This window comes from Mus caroli, chromosome 11 (assembly GCF_900094665.2).
Source record: "Mus caroli chromosome 11, CAROLI_EIJ_v1.1, whole genome shotgun sequence".
NCBI lineage: Eukaryota > Metazoa > Chordata > Mammalia > Rodentia > Muridae > Mus > Mus caroli.
This window is the reverse complement of record NC_034580.1, coordinates 105,175,754-105,199,229: the sequence shown is the minus strand read 5'-3', so window position 1 is coordinate 105,199,229 and position 23,476 is coordinate 105,175,754. Positions and strand designations below refer to the sequence as shown.

Genomic DNA, 23,476 nt, shown 5'->3' with positions numbered 1-23,476 from the left:
AAAAAAAAAAAAAAAAAAAAAAAAGTGTCCTTGTTTTACAAAACAAGTACATTTGGTGTTTGCTGGATAGTTTGAATTTTGAACCCAGAAGGAGGTGATCGAGGATGAGAAGGAGGAAGTGAGATCCAGCGACACTATGGCCAAGCAGGCGAAAGGCACAGCCTCAGAGAACCAGCTTTCCCGAAGCATTGCTATTATTACACCTCTCTTTATTCAAAGACCTTCAATGCCTCCCACTTACCTCCTTTATACAGTTCGCTCTTTCATCGTCTGGCCCAGTTAGATTTTCTACCCACAGCTTCACTGTCCCTCAACTAGATGTCTCAGCAGCCAGAATGAGATGGAGACAGATGAAGAGACAGGTGATTGGCAGGTCGAAAGCAACGTTCGAAGGAATCAAAAGAAAAGAGCACAAGGCGGAGCTGATCTTCAGAAACATCTGACTTCAGTGTAAGGTATTAGAATGCAACATTTTTCTTGTAGGACGTGGGGTGGGGTGGCTTATGCCTGTGGGTCCTAGTACTCGGGTAGGCTGAGCCAGGAGTGCTGTGAGCGTGAGGTCAGCCCAGGCTACATAGTGGGTTTCAGGCAAGCTTGTATTAAAGAGTGGGACTCTGTCTTTAGAAACAAGCCAATTGTGGTGGTTTGAATAAGAGTGGCCACCATAGGCTCATATATTTGAATGCTTAGCATCAGGGAGAGGCACTCCTTGAGAAGGTCTAGGAGGTGTGGCCTTGTTGGAGTAGGTGTGGCTCTTTTGGAGGAATGTGTCGCTGAGGATGGGCTTTGGGTTTTCTTAAGCCCGTATCAAGCTCAGAGTCTCCCTCTTAGCCAGCGCATGGGGATGTAGTTCTCAACAACTTTGCCAGCATTATTTCTGTCTGTATGCCACCATGTTTCCAACCATGATGATAATGGACTGAGCCTCTGAAACTTTAAGCAAGCCCTCGATTAAAAGCTATCTTTTACAAGAGTTACCTTGGTCATGGTGCCACTACACAGCAATAGAACACTGGTTAAGACACCAGTGAGGGGGCTGGTCAGATGGCTCAGCAGTTAAAACTCTGACTGCTCTTCCAGAGGTCCTGAGTTCAAATCCCAGCAACTACATGGTGGCTCACAACCATCTGTAATGAGATCTGACTCCCTCTTCTGGTGTGTCTGAAGACAATTATAGTGTACTTATATATAATAAGTAAATCTTAAAAAAAAAGGCACCAGTGAGAAGCCAGCATGGCAGTATGCGCATGTAATTTCAATGCTTGAGAGACAGAAGCTGAATAATCAGGAGTTTAAGGTTATCTTTAGCTCTGAAGCCAATCTGAGGCCAGGCCAGCCTGGTCTACGGGGACCCTGTCTCAAAAACCAGAGGGGGGGGGTGAGGGAGGGAGGGAGGAGGGATGGAGGAAGGGAGGAATAGAGAGAGGGAGAGAGGGAGAGAGGGAGAGAGGGAGGGAGGGAGAGAGGGAGAAGAGATTGTTGTGGGGTTTAGTGCTTTTTGTTTGTTTGTTTCACTGATAGATACTTTTCCAATACTCCCTCCAATCCCCCAAGAAACCAAAGGAAAAAGAGCTGAAGAGGTGGGAACTTGGGGATGCTCCCTTACTCTAGAAAGCCGTCAGAATGATACTTGCTAGTTAATGCTATTGGCATCTTTTAAAATTTTTTTCTATTGCTTTAACAGAACACCATGACCACTGCAGCATAGAAAAGAGAACATTTAATTGGGCTTGCGTTCAGAGGGTGAGAGTCCACAATAAACTAAAGGCGCCGTGGCAGGAACAGCTGAGAGCTCACATTCTGATCTGCAACTAGGAGGCAGAGATGGAACTCAAAATGGAAGCAAGTCTTCTGAAGCCTCCGAACCAGTCTCTAGCAATATTCTCCCTTCAGCGAGGTCAAACCTCCTCATCCTCCAAACAGCCACCAACTGAAGCGCTCGTATTCAGACACAGGAGCCATTCTCATACAAACCACCCCAGCTGCTTATGAAGGGAGATGGTGGCTTTGAGGGGTATGTGTGAGTCACAGAAATGTCAAGGTCCCCACAGCTCCCACGTAGATCTTGGGGTCAGTTCAGGAGAGGACATTGTAATAGAGACTTTTGCATGCATTACATAGCTTTTAAAAACATTGGTTGATGGGGGCTGGAGAGATGGCTCAGCGGGTAAGAACACTGACTGCTCTTCCAGATGGTCCTGAGTTCAATTCCCAGCAACTACATGGTGTCTCACAACCATCCTTAATGAGATCTGATGCCCTCTTCTGGTGTGTCTGAAGACAGCTACAGGGTACTTAAATATAATAATAAATCTTTAAGCCAGAGCAAGCACAGGTCCTGAATTGAAATTCCCAGAAATCACATGATGGCTCACAACCACTAGTACAGATACAGTGTACTCATATACAATTAAATAAATAAATCTTTAAAAAAAACATTGGTTGATTGATTGATTGATTGATTGTGTGTGTGTGTGTGTGCTCACTTGAGCACATACATGTACTCAAGACTGGAGTGACAAACACTTGTAGGTCAGACTTCGTTTGTGGGAGTCAGTTCTCCCACTCCACCATGTATGCCCCAGGGACCCAACTCAGGTTGTTAAGCTTGGCAGCAGGCGCCTTTCCCCACTGTGCCATCTTTCCAGCCCGTGGACAGCTTTACATGGAGGAAGGATTTATTTGGGCTCATGATTTCAGAGGGCTCTATCTGTGTTCACTTACCTCCATGCACTTGGGCAGAAAATCATAGCTGTAGCAGTGTGTGAATGGCGGAGAGATGTTCACAGCATGGGAGCTAAGAAACAGAGAGAAGGAAAGGACACAGGAAGTGGTCAGGAGAGGATACAGTCCCAAGGACATGCTCCCAGTGACCCGCTTTTCTAACAAGGCCTTATCCACTTCCTTTCACCACTTCCCAAGAATACTGTCATATGTCTATCTATCTATCTATCTATCTATCTATCTATCTATCTATCTATCTATCTATCTATCTATCTATCTATCTATCGGGAGAGCACAAGTTGACATCCAATGTATTTCTTAATCGTTCTCCATCTTATTTTTTGAGGCCAGGTCTTTCACCGAACATGGAGCTTGCTGATTCAGGTAGAATGGTTAGCTTGCAAGCTCCTGGGATCTCCATATTCCTCCCCCCTGCAGGGATTAAAGATGCACACCACCATGTTTTTCTTTCATCTCCTCTTCATCTTCCTCTTATTCCTCTTCTTTATAATCTGGGTTCTCAGCAAACTCACCTTCCTGTCCTTGTACATCAAGCTCTGCACTGAATGAGCCATCTCTCTAGACACAATACTATCATGTCATGAATCCGCCATGGGAGTCATTCATACATTACGTCAGAACCCTTGGGATCTAGCTGTCTCTTACAAATGACATCATAGCTACCTTCAGACATGTGTTACGCCAATCTTCAGGTGCTATTCTTTCTGATGAAGTTGACCATTTAAACCGTCACCACAGACTCTCTGATGGTATACGTCCTTTTTAGGACAGGCACTTCTGACTGATTAAAGGGCTTTCAATAGAATAAATACAAATACAGTGCACCATGGAATAGTTCCCTTGGAGTCTCTTTCCATGCAATGGGTCTCTTACCTATTTCCTTATGCCTACCCCTCTGTGATTGCTGTGGCAGGCATGACTGGGGTATGTCTGTGGTAGTGCTCCACTTCCCTGCCTTTGGTTAGGGAGACAGAGTCTCATTATGTAGCTCTGCCTATCCTGGAAGTCACTATGTAGACTGGGCTGGCTTTAAATGCATGGAGATCTGACTGCCGCTGCTTCCAGAGTGCTGGGATTAAATGCATGTTTAGCGACATTCAGCTTAGTACTCAGCTCTTGGATGTCTGACTTGTGACATCCTACGTGGTCTGAGTTCAGAGAGGCTCACTTTGTAGGGAAGATTAAACGCCACCACCAACCCTTTGGGGCTGGTTTATTGTAAAAAAAAAAAAAAGAATTTGACTTAGAATATTGACATCATAGACTTGAAAATTGAAAACTACTTGAAATTCAAGTCTGGATCCTTGTTTCTAGTGAGAGGAAGAGGTTAGGTAATTTGATCAAAGTTACTTAGTATCAACTAATCCATAGCAACAAGAAAAGCAGGTCTGGATCATATGGGAGAGGCCACAGGAAGACCTTTGGGGGGAATTGATATATTTCTTACCTTGGCTGTATGCATATTGTTTTGTATATATGTTAAAACTTACCTGATTATACACTTCAAAGATGAATGGTTTCTTGTACACCAATTATACCTTGATAAAGCTACTTAAAACTCTCCTTATTCTGTCCGAGGCAGAGCAGGAGGTCTACAGTACACTTTTTGTGTCTTGAGACCTCCATATCCCCTTATGAGCCCCAAGTTTTTTTTAAATCAAAGTCTATTTTACACTGTAAAAATATCTCTTTCTATAGTGCCAATAAAAATGTTCTATACAGGGACTAGAGAGATGGCTCAGCGGTTAAGAACACTGACTGCTCTTCCAAAGGTCCTGAGTTCAAATCCCAGCAACCACATGGTGGCTCACAACCATCCATAACGAAGTCTGATGCCATCTTCTGGAGTGTCTGAAGACAGCTACAGTGTACTTACATATAATAAATAAATAAATATTAAAAAATGGTGAATGGGTGTTACTAGCTCTAAGGTGACTTGTCTGGTGGGCAGATATAAGTGCGTGCTGCCGAGTGTGGAGGAGGAAGGGTCAGAAGGAGTGAACTTGTCTCTTTTTCCTTTGTTCATTTCTAGCTGTGCTTATAGAACACGTGCCCAAATGAATTTAATTTAATTTAGGACAATAAAGGCAAGATGGACAGGGTATGTAATACAGGATTGAGCTTTGTGGCAGTAGCCGGTGGTTACCACTGGGCTAAAACAGTTTCTAAACAAGCCCTGGTTGAAGAAGATTTTTCCACAAAGTTCCAATTCCTCTTTCCCCATCTCTGAGCCAACAGGCAGCATGCCAAGTGTGGATGCTTTCTAGCTGTCTAGTTGTCTTTGGAGAAGGGCGAGCTCAGCATCACTTCCCTTCTGTTGAACTGCAGCTGATCAGTGAGGTGCCCACGTAGTTCCTCAGTGGAATATTAGGTATTGATAAGTCTTCAGAAGGTGTTGTTTGTCCAATTGAGTGGGGAGAAATACTCTCCATCTAAGAGGATCCCCCAAGTTCCTGTTTTATTTTTACATTTGCAAATGTAATAGATACTTGTGACAACTTCCAACATGACAGAATCCTATGAATGCAAATGAGAACAGTGTGGGCTGAGGCCCATCGAGTCAGGTGAACCCAGCTGCATTTATGTCTAAGGCAGGGAGTTATCAGCTGTCACAGGAGTGGGTGCTGCAGAGCTCATTAAAGTGTTCGAAGGCATGCGATGGACTCCAAGACATCTCTAGTCATCGATGGCACCAGAGACGTTTGTCTCCTCTTCTGCTGCTGTCCGCAGTCATTTGGGCTGTTTTGCCAGATTCTGCTCTTGGAGGCTGACCCTAAGATTCACCTCAGTCGGCTGAGCTGCCCTCTTTATTGCAGACTAGAAGAGTGGCCATCCACAATAGGAGACTGATGGCAGGACAAGAGATTTCTGGTATTTATTCTCCAAGAGTTCTGTCCTGGAGACAGTCAAATCTCTCTGAGAAGACTGTCTTCTACATAGAGAACCAGCTCTCCTTCCTTTGGGCTTTGGTAATGGGAATGACTTTCCAGTATTTGTCTCTCTTCAGACTTTCCCACGTCTTCTGGTGACTCCTTTTTTTTTTTTTCTTTCCCAAGACAGGGTTTCTCTGTATAACCCTGGCTGTCCTGGAACTCACTTTGTAGACCAGGCTGGCCTCGAACTCAGAAATACTCCTGCTTCTGCCTCCCGAGTACTGGGATTAAAGGCATGTGCCACCACGCCTGGCTTTCTGGTGACTCCTTTAACACTGCCCAATTTCTAAGAAATTACTTCATGGAACTTCCTGCTTCAAAGCAGTCAGATAGATTCACCATGAGGAAATGAACCCCTTATGGTCCCTCCTCCCCTCCCACACTGTAAAAGAAGCACAAAGGTGAGAGAGCTGCCTTTTAAACTCTGTACCCCCAGTCCTTGGTACAGTGGGCTGAACTACAGAAGCTACGACACTCTATCGAGATGATTATTGACCTAGGTATCGAAGGACATTGCAGCTTGTGTGGATGGCACACCATCATATGTAGAATAGATTTTGTTCTTTGGGGACAAGATCCATGGCACTGTAAATTGTGTTGCATAATATTTAGGGCTGTGATCTAAGTTTAGGCTCTGAATCACACTCTTATAAGGATGACAAGAACACAGGATACCCGTGATGAAGAGGACAATGACAGAATCATTGTAACGGAGTCATAGAAAGATTAGCTATTAGCACTATGCTCCTCTGACTTGTTGGATTGGAGGGTCAGTCTCTTTGTTGAGGTATTGTTTACAAATAGTGATGGACTCTAACTTGAGCAACATAATTGAGTGTTAATAGATGAATTCGCCAGTGTAACCACCAATGCCTATGAAGGTGGTCACCTTTACAAAGAGTAGTTGTATGTATAAATGTATGCATGTAAGTGTGTTTGTGTGAGTGCACGCCTGTGCGTGGGAAGGGTGGACACACACGTTCATATGTGTGGGTGTTGTGGTCTTGGGTGTCCTGCCTTACGAGCCAGCTACTTGTTATTTAAGACATGGTCTCTCATTGGTCTGAAGCTCGCTGCATAGGCTGGGCTTCCTGGTTAGGTATCTCTAGGGATCTGGCTGTCTTCTTCCAGTACTGGAATTACAAGTGTACGTAATGCTCCGTTTTTCTTAGAAAAAAAAAAAGTGGGGCTCTGGGGATTGAACTCAGATCCTGAGGGTTGCACAACAGGTACTTTACCCACAGTGCTCTCCTCAGTATTGAACATTTATATCTCTTGGCATTTCCCCTTCTGCCCATTCCCATTCCATCACAGACCCAGCCCTTCCAAACTGCATCAGCATTACGATCTGGTGTCCAGTGAGCTCCTGCTGACTCCTGCTTCTCTATCTTCTCTCACTTCCTTCGAATGCTTGAACCCCCTTTCCCTTCAAGACCCCATAATGCCCCCCCCCTCATCACAATTGCCATCCACTCAGACTAGATAAAAGGCCTTCCCAAAGCACTGTGTTGTGCCGTCTGGTTTTCGACATATCTGAATTGTGTTTTGCACTGGTTTTATGCAATTATTCTTTCCTTCCATGAAACTGTAAGTTCCTTGAGACAGAGATGATGGGAATCACAGCCCGTTTTGAATGCCAGGCCTTTCGGCACAAAGCCCAGCACACAATATAATTGTTGTTTAAATAGGTTAACGGCATCAATTTCTTTTCCAGGCTGCTACCTAAACCTTTTATATCAAATTACATATTGGAGCATTTTGGAAGGAACAGAGACTTAGCTCTGCGGGAGAGCCCCAGAGACACTCTTGCCCTTGGGAAGGCCCTGGCCCAGCTTGCCTCAAGGGGCTCTCACCTGCCTCACAGCTCCTGTTGGTTTCTGCCTGTACTGTTTGCTGGCTTCTCTACGTTTTCTGGCTTCCTCCACTCATCTTTCATTTCTGCTTCTGCCTGAATTCAGCTCGCAATTCACCTCAGATTCCTTTTGTCTCCATGTCCCATCTATCTGGCTCTGGTTGACATCTGCAAAGGTAATAAATACTCTAAGAAGCTTAACCTAAGCTTTGTGGAACCACATCGCAGGCTGAGGACCAGCCTCTGTTACACCCACCAAGCATCTCTGGTCCAATAGGCTAAGAGGAGATCCTCCAAAATATGACTGCTCCACAGGGAAGCTTGAAAGAAGAGATGGCAGGGAACAGCAGGCTCTCTACGACAGCTCCTATTCTAGAGCCGAGCACAATTCCTTACATTTTCGATTTTCCTCATTGCTGAATGATTTAAGCTCCCAATCCACCACCTTAGGAAATCACCTCTATTTTTCCTTACTCAGAATTTATAGAACTAAGAAATGCTGGCACAGGAGGGGAGTTCAGGCTTTATTTGCTTATGTGTATTCCGTGTCACACTAAACCCAGAAGTTGTTCCATGAGGAAAGGTCAAGACATTGCAGCTCTTTCCTGGGATCCCAGCTCACATAAGGAACACGCTTCTCAGAGGTCTGGTTTGATGGGCAGAAACCCTGGTCCTCTGCATCAACCAATCCCTGGAGAGCTCACATCCTTTTCACTGAAGGTTGTGATGCAGGGGCTTCTGAATGGGGCCCAGGGGAAACCAACCATGAGCACTTTGACATTGTTTGCAAACTGGAGTCAGTGTTATGTGAACATGTGTGTGTGCATGCTTTCTGAGAGTGTCCACAGTGTTCAACGGATTCTTACAAATAAATGTGCCTGAAAGAAAAAAAAAATAGTGGATAAGGGCTTATACCCTAAAGGTATACCAGTTGACTGAACACCACTAAGGCAAATCCCTTTGTTCTTTTTCAACTTAAACATGTGAGATGCTACATTGTATATCTATCCTGCTTGTGTAGACTAAGTGGAGGTTCATCCTTTTTTTTTTCTGGATATATGCCAATATAGGCCCATCAATTGGTGACACATACCAATCTCCCCAGACAGGTTGACCCTGGAGGGGAGTTATGAATGTGTGGAGCGGGTGGGGCACTCTGGAGGCCTCTACTCTGTCCCATCTGCCCAATTTTTAGGTCAGTTTAAAAGTTCCTTTAAGAGTCTATTAAAGACAAACAAATACAAGCATCGGGAATTAGAAGTAAAATACAATTTGCCTAAGGGCACACAGTTAGCTAAAGAGTGTCTACGGGCTTCTTCACTTTTTCTTCTCTTGAAACCAACATCTTACCAGTTAGTCTATTTGTTAGGCCAATTAATAAAAGTCTACATCTGGTATTTTTTATCTTAAATATCTATCTAGGAACAATCACAGCGTTGCTCACTTATCTATTAGAAGCTTCATGGACACTTCTATTGGGTACCATGAAACTGTTTAAAATTTTCTCTTCTCTCATAAAGAAATTCTTAGCGCTGACTTACCCAAAGATGCCCAACTCTCCTGCAAGCTGGCGTCGGAAAGCTCCTTTCCCACTGTGCTCTGTCTCACTTCTGTATATAAAGAGATTAACAGGCTCACACACCTTGGGGCAGATGCTCTAGTTTCAGCATCCCTGATCCGGCCTTCCTACCTGAGGTTTGGTCCAGGTGGAGCCGGACGCCGCCCCCTGGTGGCAGGTGGGAGCCCGCGCAGTGCATGCTAATGAGCGCGCGGCGCTGGTCGCTGATTGGTTGGCGCGAATTCCAGCTGCTTTGCATGTCGGCGGGTGCGAGGGAGAGTCGAGGGGTGGCGGGCGGTATTCTGGGCCCTGCGCGCTCCGCTCTCTGTGCCTCCCGGTCTACGCCCAGGCTGGGGCGGACCAGGCTGGCTTGTGAACTTGGGGGTTTCCCCTTTCGCTCCCATTCGTGTTGTGGTCGTGAATTCATCCAGGGTCCAGAATGACGATCCGACACCAAGGCCAGCAGTACAGGCCGAGGATGGCATTTCTCCAAAAGGTACCCTGGGAATCCCCACCTGGACCCTGGCAAGTGGGCGGGGACCCAGTATGTGGAGTGCCCAAGGGAAGATTGGGCAGGGGCAGAGGGCGTCCATCTAGGTCGATCCGTGCTGCCCAATTTTACTAAATGACTTCTGTGTGGCTCTATGTGTTGTATTTAAAAACCATAATGATTGGGTTTTCGCGTAAACTGTTTGTAGTGGAGAATTCAAAGGCAGCCGTGATGGTCTGCTGCAGGCCAAAAACAACCTGTTACTCAGGAGGGTGCTTGAAGCTGCGCGGTGATTTGAGACAGCCGATATTGTTACAAGGAATCGGCTATTAAATGAACATTTTGAACATTTCCCCCAATACTAAACAGCAGGATTTTTAAGTGTGTGTATGCCTGTGTGTATAAAAAGACCAGGAAAATGTGATTTGTGGGATCAAGAGCCTCCCCTGATCCCAGGATGGCAATCTGTTTTCTGTATAGTTAGAACCGTTTCTTGTCGATGGCTAATGGCCAGAACAGGGTGTCCGTTCCCGATGGACATGTGGGAGGTGGAATGTACCTATGGGCTGACGTGTTTGGGGACAAAGTGGTTCATTTAGTTCTGGGCTTTTAAGTTAGAAAGTGTGGGAAGAGACACTCACAGGATTAAGTCCCAGGTCACTTGTCTGCCCTACCTCTGGCTCATGCCACTTTTCATAGGATTATCCTGTTGAGGGGAATTAGCCTGATGTTCGGTGACAAGCTGGGCCCTCCCTGCCTTGAGCCCCTGGAGCTTAGCAACTGGGTACAGTTGGTGACTAAGTGTCCTAATCTACAAGATGTTAAAAGCTGGACAGACCTGGGCACACCAGGACATTCGTCACACCTGGTCATCTCCTCGAGAAGCCAGGTAGAAGAGATGTAAGGGCCATGCCTTAAACAGAAGGGAACATTGTCTCACTCAGGAGAGTAGACAGTGCAGCTCCCAGCTCCTGAAAGGACAGGAGGCTGCCCAAGTCTGGTGGTCCAAAGTCGAACGTCATTTTCAGATTGTGTCTAGGCTGGTCTTCTCCTGCCATGCAGGACGCCCCTGGCTTGGAGCTTAGAGCACCTACCTGGAGCACTCGAGTGTTTATCACTCCCATACATCCTTTCCCTTGGCCTTCTGAGTGGTGTCTTGCTCTCCAGCATCCTCCCCCCCCACCCCCCTGGCATGCTGTACCTCCACACAATCTTCCTCAGCTCCTCCTCAGACCCTCTCCCTTCCTCCCCAGCCTGTCCTCTGATGCTCTCCATCCTAACCTTCCTCACCTCTACCTCAGCCCCCCTCACCTCCACCCCAGCCTCCCCCTTTTCACCCTGTCCAGTCCCATCTATCCCATCTCCCCTTTACTCCCAGCCAAACCTCCTCTTCTATACAGCCTCTGCATTCACCCTACTTCATGGTCCTCACTGCCTCTCCCCTCCTCCCTGACACCCTTCATACACATTGGTTTTCTTTCCCACGCTGAGTGAGCGCTCTCATAGGATGCTCCCCCCAACCCCCGGCCCCATTGGCTTCCTAGATGCACAGGACACTGTCCACCCTTTGCAGCCTGGTTGCTCGGGGCCCAGTTTCCACCATCTCCCTGGCTCTTCCTCTTACTCACCTCCTACTCCTGCCCTCCAAGGAGAAGAACAAAGCAGGCCAGCCACCCTAAGCTGTCACTCAGAATGTCCTCATTTTCTCTAGGACCCCATGCTTTTCCAGGAATATCCTTTTTCCCCTCTGCCAAACTCCCGCTCCTCTGTGAAGCAGGCTTCCTTCTGACTCCATGGGGAGAGCAACTTCCCTCTCTGGATCTACAGACTGTGTCCTCCTCACCCACAGTATTGTTCTCCTAGATGCTTTGTCCTGGTAAGGATCCTGTCTGCTTCCCATCTGTGCCCACTGGGGTCTTGAGTTGGATCACAGAACCCTGTAGGTCAGAGGACAGAACAGAGGTCTACAGAACCTCAGGAGCCTATGGTAGAAAGTCCTCAGCAGTTATCCACCTGAGTTAGTAACCAGGCTTTCAGAAAAAGGCCTGGACCAGCAGAATGCAGACCCAGGTGAGGTACTATTCTCCACTCCATCAGTGTCCAAGGTGGGCAGGGCTTTGTGTGCATTGTCTTGTTTTGTCAGTCGCTATTGTCCTTTACAGAGAAGGATACTGAGGCTCAGAGAGGTTAAGTGACTTGCCAGGCACACGAGCATAGGTGGAACCTGGAAACAACACAGGCATGGCAAGTGTGATACAACGATCAGAGTGTTCTTCTGATGTGGGAGGGGGAGGGGGTTGTGAGGAGGCCTGCATGCTTGGGGGACATGGGTCTGAGAACTGAAGGATAAATGGGGGAGTCTAGGCAGGGAGAGAGAGAGAGAGAGAGAGAGAGAGAGAGAGAGAGAGAAAAGAAGAGAGAGACACAGAGGGGGGGGGGGGAGAGAGAGAAAGAGGGAAGGAGAGAGACAAACACAGAGATATACAGAGAGACAGAGAAAGGAAGAAGGAGGGAGGGAGAGAGAGACAGAGACAAACACACAGAGATAGAGAGACAGAGAGAGAGACAGAGGAGGGAAGGGAGGAGGTAGGGTGGGACAGATAGACGAGACTGCAGGAAGAGAGGACAACATGAGCCAAGGTATGGAAGTGCCAAGACACAGGGGATCTGGTGAGTCTGAGGGTCTGTTGGCCCTTAGTAGACATATTTTAAAGCACAAGAAACAGGCAGAAAGGTAGAGGGAGCAGGGGAGACAATCATGAGCCCTCAGAATGCCTTGAAGGCAGTTTGATCCCCTACCCACCCTAGGGAATCATTGCAAAGTTTAGAACAGACAAATGATGTGGCTGATTGTAAGCTAAGATGACCACGGTGGTGAGCCAGATGGATAATAAGCTATCTTCATTCCCCCCGAGTCCAGCAAGTCAATGTAAGGGTCTCCTGTACCTGCCCCATTACTCCAGACACTCTGGAAATGGAGGCTCTTCTCAAAGGCGGGAGACCGATGCTGCTCAGTAGGACCTTGTCTCCTGTGAGTCAAAGTGTTTCCATCACAGACCTCCACCTCAAGCTCAGCAATTTGGGGAGGAATGGGTTTGTTTTATCTTATACTTCTAGGTAGCAGTTTATCATTGAGGGAAGTCAGGGCCAAAACCCGGAGGCAGGAAGTGAAGCAGAGGCTACAAAGGAACACTGCTTACTGAATTGTTCCCCAGTGCTTGCTCAGCCTGATGTCTGATAGCATCCAGGACTGCTAGCTCAGTGGTGCCACTGCCTACAGTAAGCTGGGCCTTCCCATATTAATCCTCCATCAAGAAAATGCCCTATAGGCTGGTTTACAGGCTAATCCTAATTGAGGCATTTTCTTTATTAAGATTCCTTCTTCTACTGAGTTCAAGGCCAGCATTCACTCTACAGAGTGAATTCCAGGACAGCCAGGACAACACAGAGAAACCCTGTCTCGAGAAACCAAAACAAACAAACAAACAAACTAACTAACTAACTAACAATAATAATAAAAAGATTCCTTCTTCTAAAATGACCCTACCTTGTATCAAGCTGACATAAAAACTAGCTGTTACAGCTACATAGTGAGTGTGAGATCTTGGCTCAAGAAGACAAGTGTAACCAAAAGGTAGTGACCCACCTGCCAGGGCTTTACTATAAAATTAGCTGGTGACACATGACAAACTGAGGAGCATTGGCGCCATAGACCCTTACTCTGGTGCTGGTCCACATATCTCAATGGTAACATGGTCACTATCCTGGCCATTTTAGCTTCAGTGCCCTGGGGATTTCTTGATGTCATCGGAAGGAGCCCTCTTTTAGGTGACTTGACTTCTCTGTGTCGCTTATGGTATCTCCCTTCTGCTTAGAAAGCAATTGAGAAGCAGTGGTGTTAAGAAGACTTGGTGCAGAGGGAGGGAATCACTCTCCCATGTCATCCTTTTTATTAGGTATACAAAATGCAGCGCTGGGTGCCAGGTGCCAGGTGCACCAAGGAGCTTGGAGTCCAGTGGGTAATGCATACTGGGTAAACCGTGAGAGACACGGTATGTGGTTGTGAGGCATTGTTGAGGGATGTGCCCAGTGTGGGAGAAGTATGCTGTGTATGCTGTGCTCAGGATCAGAGGAGTAAGGTTGCTCAAGGAGGCTTGTAACTGAGTTATGAAAAATCATTGATGTTTTTCCAGGAGGAGGGGAAGATGGGCAACATCTTAGGCTGATATAAAATACATACATGTAGGATAGCCTGTCAATATGGAAGTCTGGATCAGGAGGCAGAGAGAGGGCGGGAGGGGTTGTAGAGGTGGGTGGATGCGAAGGCCAGAGGTAAGAAAGGCTGACGCTGGAAAGCCTCAGGTGATGCGGTGAAGATCTGATGCTTTCTGCATTTGATGAGCTGCCGTTTGATGTTTTTTAAAACCAGGGATGAATGCTGTGGGTTAGTTTACATGCTACAGGGGTGGTTCTGATGAGACCACGAGAGCTTCTTGATACTGGCTGCTTCTTGGAAATTGCTGATACCAAGCCAGGGTTTGATGTATCCCAGGCTGGCCTAAAAATTCCTATGCAGTGGAGAATGACTGTGAGCTTCTGAGCTTCCTACCTCTACTTCCCAAGTGCTGATATTGAAGATGTGTGTCACCATACTCAGTTAATGTGGTGTTGGGAATTAGGGCCAGGGCTTCATGCATGACAGGCAGGTGCCCTACCACTTAAGCTACAATACACCCAAGAGTTACTCTTTCTAGAAGAACTTGTTAGGTGGTTTGAATATATATTTGAAACAATAGCCTCTGGAGACACTGGGCAACAATTGTATATATTATAGGTACCCGGCGGGGAATCTTACTGGCAATGGAATGCTAATTAATAATCTACCTAGCATTGGGAAGATCCCCAACGAATAATGTCCACACTCAAAATGTCCACAGGGCATTCTCCCTTAATTTAAGGGGTGGTATGGTCATGGCGAGTGGATGCTAAACTCATCACTTAGGAGGATGAGTTGAAAGAACACACTTACTTCTGTGGACCAACCAAGGCAGAGACTGTAGTCCAGAGAGGGTCGGAGGACTTCCCAATGGGATAGGATTTAGTGGCCAGGTATGAGATGTGCAAGACACAAAAGCAGAATGTAGCCACAGTCCTTAGCTGGGGATGCCTGCAGTGCCTTGCTGAGCTAAGAATAGAGTTGAGAGAGCAGATTTTGGGGCAAGACCACCATGTAGTGGCCAGGCACAGAGTCTAGTATGTCTTTAATCCATTGAGTTGAGCTGACCATGGCTTATTTGCAAGGTCACAAGTGCCTCCATTAGAAAAACAACCATGTGGTTTTGGGTCACTTGCCCCATTTCGATATAGGAAATCACTAATTATGACTGTCCCCTTGGGAGCCTTCTCCAGTGTTAAGGAAAATTCCAGCCGCTGAGATCTTCCACTATGAGTGACAGCTCCTTAATTTGGGGAGCAGCGTGGGTGTGGTAGGTGGGATGTCGGAGCCATCAAAGCCATCTCTTCTGATCCCTTAGAGACTGTGTGGGTCCTTAGCTCACCCAGAGTCAAGTTTCAGCCTGGAGCATAAGCATCTAGGAGGCCAACACGGGGTCATCCAGGGGCCAGCAGGGCCTGGTTTTATGGCATTTTTGTGTTGCCTGGGAACCCGGCTGATTTTTTTGTCTTGAGAGGAACTGAATGCTGGTCTTCCTGGGGGCAGAGTGGGCATGGTTGTAGCCATCCTTTACCAGGGTTGGTGGGTAGTGTGAAAGTTTACAGCAGAAGTCCCAGGCAGGCTGAGTGGTCTTAATAACAAAAAAACCACACTTTCTCATAGTCCCTGAGATGGAAATCTGAGTTCAGCCCTTGGCAGGGATGGGTTTCTGAGAAGCCTCATGCCTTGGTTTGTAGATAGCTGTTCTCTGTCCTCACATTATCATCTCAACTAGGGTCTAATCCTCTTCTTAAATGATGCCGTGTGTGTGTGTGTGTGTGTGTGTGTGTGTGTGTGTGTGTGTGCGTGTGTGTTTGCATGCTTGTGTATGAGTGTGTGTATAGGGTGGTGTCCCTGGGGATTGAACTCAAGGTTTTATGAACGCTAGGTCATGCTCTACCACTGGCTCTTGGTTTGTTTTTTTCCATTAAAAATACTCGTTCTTGGAAATCTCACTTTTTTAGTTTATTTGTGGATGTGCACTTACCCCGGCACACATGTGTGAAAGTTGAAGGACAGCTTTTGGGAGCCAGTTCTCTCCTTCTACCATGTGGCTCCCAGCGCGTGGTAGGCTTGGCTGCAAGCACCTTTACTCACCGAGCCTTCTTGCCAGACCAGCTCTTGGTTTTTTAATACGGGGTTCTTGCTGTGTAATTCAGGCTAGTGTTGACTGTTTGAGTCTCTGGCCTCTGCCCATCAAGCAACGGGTAGGATTGCATGCGTATCCCACCCCATCCCCACTCCTGCACCTGGCTCTTACCGATATTCGCTCTTTTCAAGACCCCTCTGCTTCTCAAAAACACCGTCTTCAGAGATACTGAGGTTGCTATATGAATCTGGGGAACAGTTTTCAGACTATAAGAGTCTCTCAGAGATGGCGCCATGAGCTTAGAATCCCATCAGTTTTAAGTGACTGGGGAGACCCCCCTCAGAGGGATTTATGGGGGGAAAAGCCTGAGAAAAATTGATAGGAATCCCAGTGTGCTGACTCCCTCACAATGTTCGTCGAGGTGAGTGTGATGAACCCCCATCCCACATGCTTCTCCTTTTTGTGAAGGCTGACACACCTGTTAGAAAGAAATCTGACTCCCTCATTGTAATTTTTAAAATAACTCTCATTATTCCTCCTCTGAAGGTTATTTTCAAATTCTTAATAACTAGTTTTTTTTTTTTAATTGCAAAGACAAGGAATTAAATCTGCTGACTTTCTCATGGTTTCTAACTTTTAAGGTGGGATCCGGTCTCTTCTCCAATATATGGGCCCTCATTTGCACGAAACAACTTTGTTTCATCGAACAAAAACAAATTTGAGGGTAGAGAAGATAACCCAGTAAAATGTCCAGAGCCCATGTATATTGAAAAAAAAAACAACCCTGTGTGGTAGTGCACATTTGTAATCCCTGTGGAGGGGAGGCACAGACAGGCGGAACCCACAGACGCTGTACTCAACCAGCTTGCTGAATGAGGGACCCTCAAAAGCAAGGCGGTGGCCTGAGGAACCAGAGCCAAGGTTGTCCTCCAGCCTCCACAGGTGCGCACGTGCATATACTCACTCCTTCCTGTCCACATAGCATCTTTGGTCCCTTGGCCAGCTCCCTGGCTGCAGGTGTCACCCAACTCCATCTCCAGCCTCTACTGGGGTCTCTGCTACTTGACCCCATGGGTGACCTCTGACCTGAGACATTTTTAAGCTCTTATCTCACAGAAGGCCCAAAATACTGAAGCTGTATGTGTGTGAGAATGTGTGTACGTGTGTATTTGCAAATGTGTTTGTATATACGCATATGTGTATGGAGACCAGAAGTCAAGCTTGGGTGCTATTCCTCAGAAACCACCCACCTTGTGTTTGAGACAAGCCTTTCACTAGGACTTGGGGTTCACCAATTAGAATAGGTCAGGGATCTTCCGCTCCAGCTCTGGGATTACATGGATTATGCCCGGAGTTTTCCATGTGTGGTGGTAGTGGGCATTGACCTTGGGTCCTCCTCTGTGTGGTTTTGTGGTTAGCACTTTATGGGGTGACCCACATGCCCAGACCCTGAAATGCAATTTCCGTTCCTGATGGAACTGTGCACTGGGAAAGGTTCTTTGCAGACAGACATGAATTAGTCGATGGGAGTTCCTGGAGCTGCTGGGTCTCAGCTTCAGGCTGACCTTTGGCTCGTGTGTGTGTGTGTGTGTGTGTGTGTGTGTGTGTGTGTGAGTGGCCGGGGCCACACACCTCATCCCAGCCTGGATCCTAGATGGTGGCTTAGCTGCAAATGCTAGTTTTGTGACAAAGATGAATACTACCCAGTACCTCTCGGTGCTGAATGAGGACAGCGCCCACACCCTTGAGAAGGTGGGAGCCCTCCAGCTTTAAGGCAAGGTGGCTGTGTGGGAGGCAGCAGGTAGAACTTTCAGTTCAGGGTTTCCCTGAATGTTCTTTAACCTCTACCGCAACTGGGTTAGCCTCTCTCTTTCCATTTTAATTTTATTTTATTGTGCTAAGACTTAACATGAGATCTAACTTAGAGTTTTCAATGTATGGCCCAGCATTATCAACTGAAAAACAAAAACCAAAAAGAAACCCAACACCCCCACCCCCAAATCAACCCAATATTGTACAGCATGTTTCTAGGAAATCCCATTAGCTGAAATTTTATACCTCTCAATGAGCAAATCCCCCCTTTTCCTCGTAGCCTGCTCCCCCCAAATCCGGCAACCAGCATTCTTTAAGCGGATTTTGCCTTGAAACAGCCTTTTGTATGAGCCCTCTGTCTACTTCTGCGTCTGAATTATTCCTCTCCCAAAGTGAATTTGGTCTGCATTGCTCATCTGTATCTTTGAATATTGCAGACTTGTCTTCTTCGGGCGTGTGTGTGTGTGTGCGTGTGTGTGTGTGTGTGTGTGTGTGTGTGCGTGTGTGTGTGCGTGTGCGTGTGCGTGTGTGTGTGTGCGTGTGTGCATGTGTGTGCGCGTGTGTGTAAAACATTACTTACCTCTTCACTGTTTATGGCCACACCCATTCTCCCCGAATCTTGGCCATTGTGATCAATGAAGAGGTTAACTTGTGAATGCAGATCCTTCTCAAGGTCCCGGTTTCAGCTTCTTTACCTGAACATGTGGGGGTGGGATGGCTGGATCACACGGGGCATCCTTAAAGTTCAGTTTTAACTTCTCTGAACAGTGTCTCTTTCACTGTCTATTGTGGGCATCAGAGTTCGAGTGTCAGTCTCCCTGCTTCCCGTGTAGAGAGAGGCTCGGCACTCTTCCACACCATCCCCCTGTGGGAGTACAGCCCAGCTCTCACGACCAAGGGCAATTCTACCCACCCTCCTCACGGAGGTTTGAGGATTCTTTTAGTCACCTTCCCCTTCTGGCTTCTAATACCACAAGCCTTGACTTTATTTATACTTCAGTGTGTAATTTTGGTCTCATACGTGCTATGGTGTATCTTAATGCTTCCATCTTAATGCTTAATCTCACGCTTAATCTTCACAGCCTCCCCATGACGATACGGGGCCTTAAGCGCTTGTTTATGGAGATTCGAACGAATCAATGAAATGTTCAGCTTCAGCTCTTTGTTTCTTCGTTTGTACTCTGGGTGTAGAGCGAAGGGCTCCGTGCATGCTACCTGCGTGTTCTTCCACTGAGCTATGCCACCTGACCCCCAGATTTCACAGTTTAAGATTTCTCAAGTCTGTATTGGAGCAGAATTTTGGACTGAGCTCTCTTGGCACCCAGATTCCTTGTTTTCATGTTAGTTAACTAATTTTCATACCACTCTCTGGGCACTGGGGTAATGTTGGAGGACTGGGGTAATGGCGGAGGACTGGGGGTGTATCTGTGAGGACTGGGTTATATGTCTGAGGACTGGGGGTGTATGTCTGAGGACTGGGGGTATATCTTTCAATCTTTTGTATCTTCCCAGTGCTCAACAAGTACCTGAATTTGTTTCAGTGATGGGGGTTGGGTTTTCACCCACAGATGTCTAAACCGATCAGTTGCTGAGTTGCACAGAGGCATTAATTGCATGCATGTTGCTAATATAAATGGATGTAAGCATGGCAGCTCATGCTCTAATCAAAACAATCTAAAAGCCGGAAATCAAACACTTCAGAATGGGAAGCCTGCAGAGTATCTACCTGATACACAATCAAAAAAGTCCACACGCACACACGCATACATGCACACACACACACACACATATATACACACCCTATTTCATGTGAAAAATAATTTAAAATACTGCATGAAATTTTCTTTTGGACACATGTCAAGCAGTAGATACAACAAAAATGAATTTCATGTTTAGACATAACAGGTTTCTTTCTCTGAGACGTACCATGTATGTCCCCAGATCTGGAATCCAAAACACTTCTGGTATCATGCATTTTGGATAGGGGATATTCAGCCTATATGTTTTTATATGTATAATGCATGCACACACACACACACACACACACACACACACACACACACACAGAGAGAGAGAGAGAGAGAGAGACATACACACCTCTCCCTATAAAGCTTAATATCAAGCTTCTATCAAACCATATAAATTAGTGAGACACATGATGCCATGGCCCCCAGTTTAGAAAAAAGCTCAAATGAGCATCCCCAAGTTCTTCAGTTAAGAGAAAAGGGACTCCCAGGAGGAGGGAGATGAGAATCTGGGGTTCATTTGGCTTCTGACCACAAGCATCTTCAAGGTGCAAAAGGGCTGCACAGTGTTGGAGGTGTTGTGATATATCAGGTTTGCTAAATCGAGAAGAAGCTAGTAACTGAGGAGTTGCCTGCTTTGGGTGTTATTGAAGATGGGTATAGGCTAGTCGTGAGGGCATGGATGTCCAAGTGTGTGCAGCTCACAGACTTTGTAGGACCCCCGAAGGGAGACCCTCACTCAAGTCTCAGGGATAGCGAGCCCAGAAAGCCACAACAGTCAAGCTTGCTGCAAACACACNAGGTTTTAATGGCACACAAACCAGCATGCTGAGGTCGAGACCCATACACCACGCAGGGGTAGAGGAGTCTGACCCCAACCCTATTTTCCAGCAGGCTTATAAAGGCAAAAACCAGAACCTAGGGGGAGGATAGGAGAGGAAATAGGGTAAGTCTAGGGGTGGATATTTACTTCAAGGTACCTGGGACATTGAAACATTTTGTGGTTGTTTTCCCCAAAAGTTCCGGGGAATGAGGCCATCTGGCCCGGGGCCGGGGCCCATGTTCTCAGGGCAGTCATTATTTTATTTTTTTACTCTTCAACTTCAGGATAGAGTTGTGGGCCAGAGAAAGATAAAGGGGGTTCTTTGTTCTCATTTGTTGGCTCAGCTCCTGAACCAGGTGGTCTAGCTGCCCGTTAGCCTGGAGACATTGTATCTTCCATCTCACCTCCCTGTTTTCCACCTTCTGTGTGTTTTGTAAGATTCACCCTGGGAGCGCTGCCTCCCTAGCCCTCTAAAGGGCTTGTGTTCACATGATCTTTTAGACTTGGTCGTCACTGGATCTTGTTACAGCATCTTCTCCTTATCAGCAGCTTCAATTCTCTCCATTGCTAACTTGGGATCAACCTCAGTCCAAACTTTATAAATGGGGAGTAGGAAAGAAGAGAGTGGGGGAGAGGGAGTGGAAGGCAAGACAGAATGATGTAGCTTGCTGGGACATATCTCCAAGGATGCTACCCTCTCCAACTCCTTCCCACCCTCCCTCTAAGTTTACATCACTCCCAATAGTCTGTCAGAGTATCACCTCCTAGATGGATTAACCCACTGGTCAGAATCCTCATGACCCAATTGTTTCCTCAAAGCCCTACTGCTATTCAGACTTGGGGAGCAAGCCTTCAACACATTCATTTTTGGGGGGACTTTTCAGATCCAAACCAGATGCAAGTCAGAGTACTTCCTGTGCATCATATAAAAGTTAAGGTTTATCACTCTGATGTATGTTTAGGATAAATTAACATATCCTGAATGCAGTCCTATCTGTGGCTTTAACATCTGGGATCTTGCAATATCATCCCAGAGGATAGAGAGATGACTGCATCTGTGCCATCTTAGGCCTATGACGTACCACTTTGGTTTCCCAGCATTCCCCAGGGATATACCTTCTTGTTAAACAGTGATGACCTCTGAAAGTGTTGATGGTCAAGTGAGGGACTGTGGTAGTCTCCCTATTAATGGGAACTTCCTGAGGAGGTGACATTCGAGACATAGGATCCCTGGACATGAGACTTAGGATCAACCATAAACAAATGGCAATAGAAACAATCTAGGTAATTTCTTTTGCACATAATAAAACATCTATTCTGCTTAAAACTATCTCACCTGTTTTATTTCCATTTAGTTTTTTTTCAAGTAGAAATATTATTTTGCTGCTTTTGTTGTTGCATGTTTTTGTTTTTGTTTTTGAGACAAAGTCCTACAATGAAACCCTGGCTGGCCTGGAACTCACTTTGTAGAGCAGGCTGGTCTCAAACTTGTAGCCACCCTACTGACTTCATCTTCCAAGTGCTAGGGTTGTTGTCATGTGTCACCATATTCTGTGGGAAATATTATTGCGTTGGCTTTGAGAACTGTAAACATGTTATTTGTTACGTGTGTGCCTGTGTGTTGGGGGTGTTTGGTATGTGTGCTGCCGTGCACACACAGACGTCAGAGATGACTTTGCGGAGTCCTCTCCACCCACCTTTATGAGGGGTCTGAGGCTCAAAGCCAGACCTCCACACGTGCACAGCAAGTGTCTTTCCTTGCTAAGCTGTTTTCCTGGCCTCCCATTTAAGTTTTACTGGGACAGGGTCTCACCACGCAGCTATGACTGACCTAGAACTTGAAGTGTTGCTTTAGTTTATTTCTCGGATACAGGCATAAGTTATAGGCGTGTACTGCCATGCAGAAGATGAAAGAGTTTTAAACAAACGTGAGGCTAAGGTAATCTCCCTGTGATGTCTTCTCTTCCTAAGTTTCCGGCTTCCTTGGACTGTTGGTCATTTTTCTTTGGCTTCTACACTCTCCTGGCTATTCATTACCTTTTTGTCTCCTGACTCTTGTTTTTTAGGTATTTGGGGCAGTCATCTTCACACAGTGTGAGTCTCTCAGCAGCCCTCTGTAATCATGCCAATGCAGAAGTGATGTGTTTCTCATGTCTTTCCCCATCTCTCTCCCTCTTTCTTCATGGCTCCTTCTTCTCTCTTCTCTCTACTTCCCATCTGTGCACTGGGGTTGAAACCAAGACTTCCATCATACTAGGCAATGCTCTAATACTGAACTACATTCCTGGCTATTTGCGGGGGGGGGGGGGGATTTTTCTTTTTCTGTTAACTAACTGATCTGGTCAGCTAGGACCCAAACCTTGGCATCATTACCAGCCTCTCTCACTCAACTATCTGAACACTGCAAATGTGACCAGTTTTCACTTTATCAGAGTTTCTGGAGCCCCATCTCCTTTCCATCTTCCTCACACTGCCTTTGTTTGCTTATTAACGTATGTGTCTAGTGCTTGCTTAGCACCATCTCTATATAAGACACTCCAAGCATTTGGAATACAGCAGGAAGCATCCATAGAGAAAAACCAGCCTCCAAGAGCTGAATTTGCAGGTGCAAAGGGGAGACAACCTAATAAATAATAGACTGAAGTAAATTGCTCTGTGTGTTAGATATTGAGTGCTATAGAAAAGCAACCAGGGGTCGGGAGATCTGAGGGTGCTGAAGTTGCAGCTTTGAGTAGGAGGGTCAGGGTAGGCCTCTTGGAATATTAGAGGAGAAGATGAGAAAAGGATCCAGAAACCTGTAGCTGGTCTTTGGTACTTTGTGGGGTCTTCTTTTCCCCACCCATCTTTATTATCACTATCGAGAGAGAGAGAGAGAGAGAGAGAGAGAGAGAGAGAGAGAGAGATCCTGAGTCTTAATTTCTTTCTTCTTATTTCTTCTTTGAGCATGACTACTAACAAACCACAACCAACCCTCACCCCCAGTGACCAGTAACCACCAAGCTTGCCTCTCCAGGCCCTAGCATTTATAGATTTCCTGAAAAGCTCCCAGAACTCCAAATAACACACAATCACAGAAACTATCTACAACTGGCAAAACCATGCCTATGCTAGAGCACTGGGCAAATCATAGTCAGCCACTTCGGACAGTGCAAAACAGCCCCACATCCTTATAACTGGGATTCTTACAATATTTCTCTCTCTCTCCCTCTCTCTCTC

The 23,476-nt window shown here is 46.4% G+C and overlaps 1 protein-coding gene across 3 annotated transcripts in view; it reads left to right on the top strand.

Moving 5' to 3' along the window:
- Window positions 1–23,476, top strand: part of Rgs9 (regulator of G protein signaling 9) — a 102,778-nt gene that overhangs the window by 23,232 nt on the left and 56,070 nt on the right. Inside the window, exon 1 of one of the 3 annotated variants that reach the window (XM_029483864.1) lies at window positions 9,315–9,584. The exons of 1 other annotated variant lie outside the window; for it this stretch is intronic. In XM_029483864.1, the coding sequence (XP_029339724.1) occupies window positions 9,528–9,584 (57 nt within the window). In that variant the 5' untranslated portion in view covers window positions 9,315–9,527. Of the gene's footprint in view, window positions 1–9,314; window positions 9,585–23,476 lie in introns of those variants that run through there. One more of the 3 variants, XM_021175698.2, reaches the window with a different exon arrangement.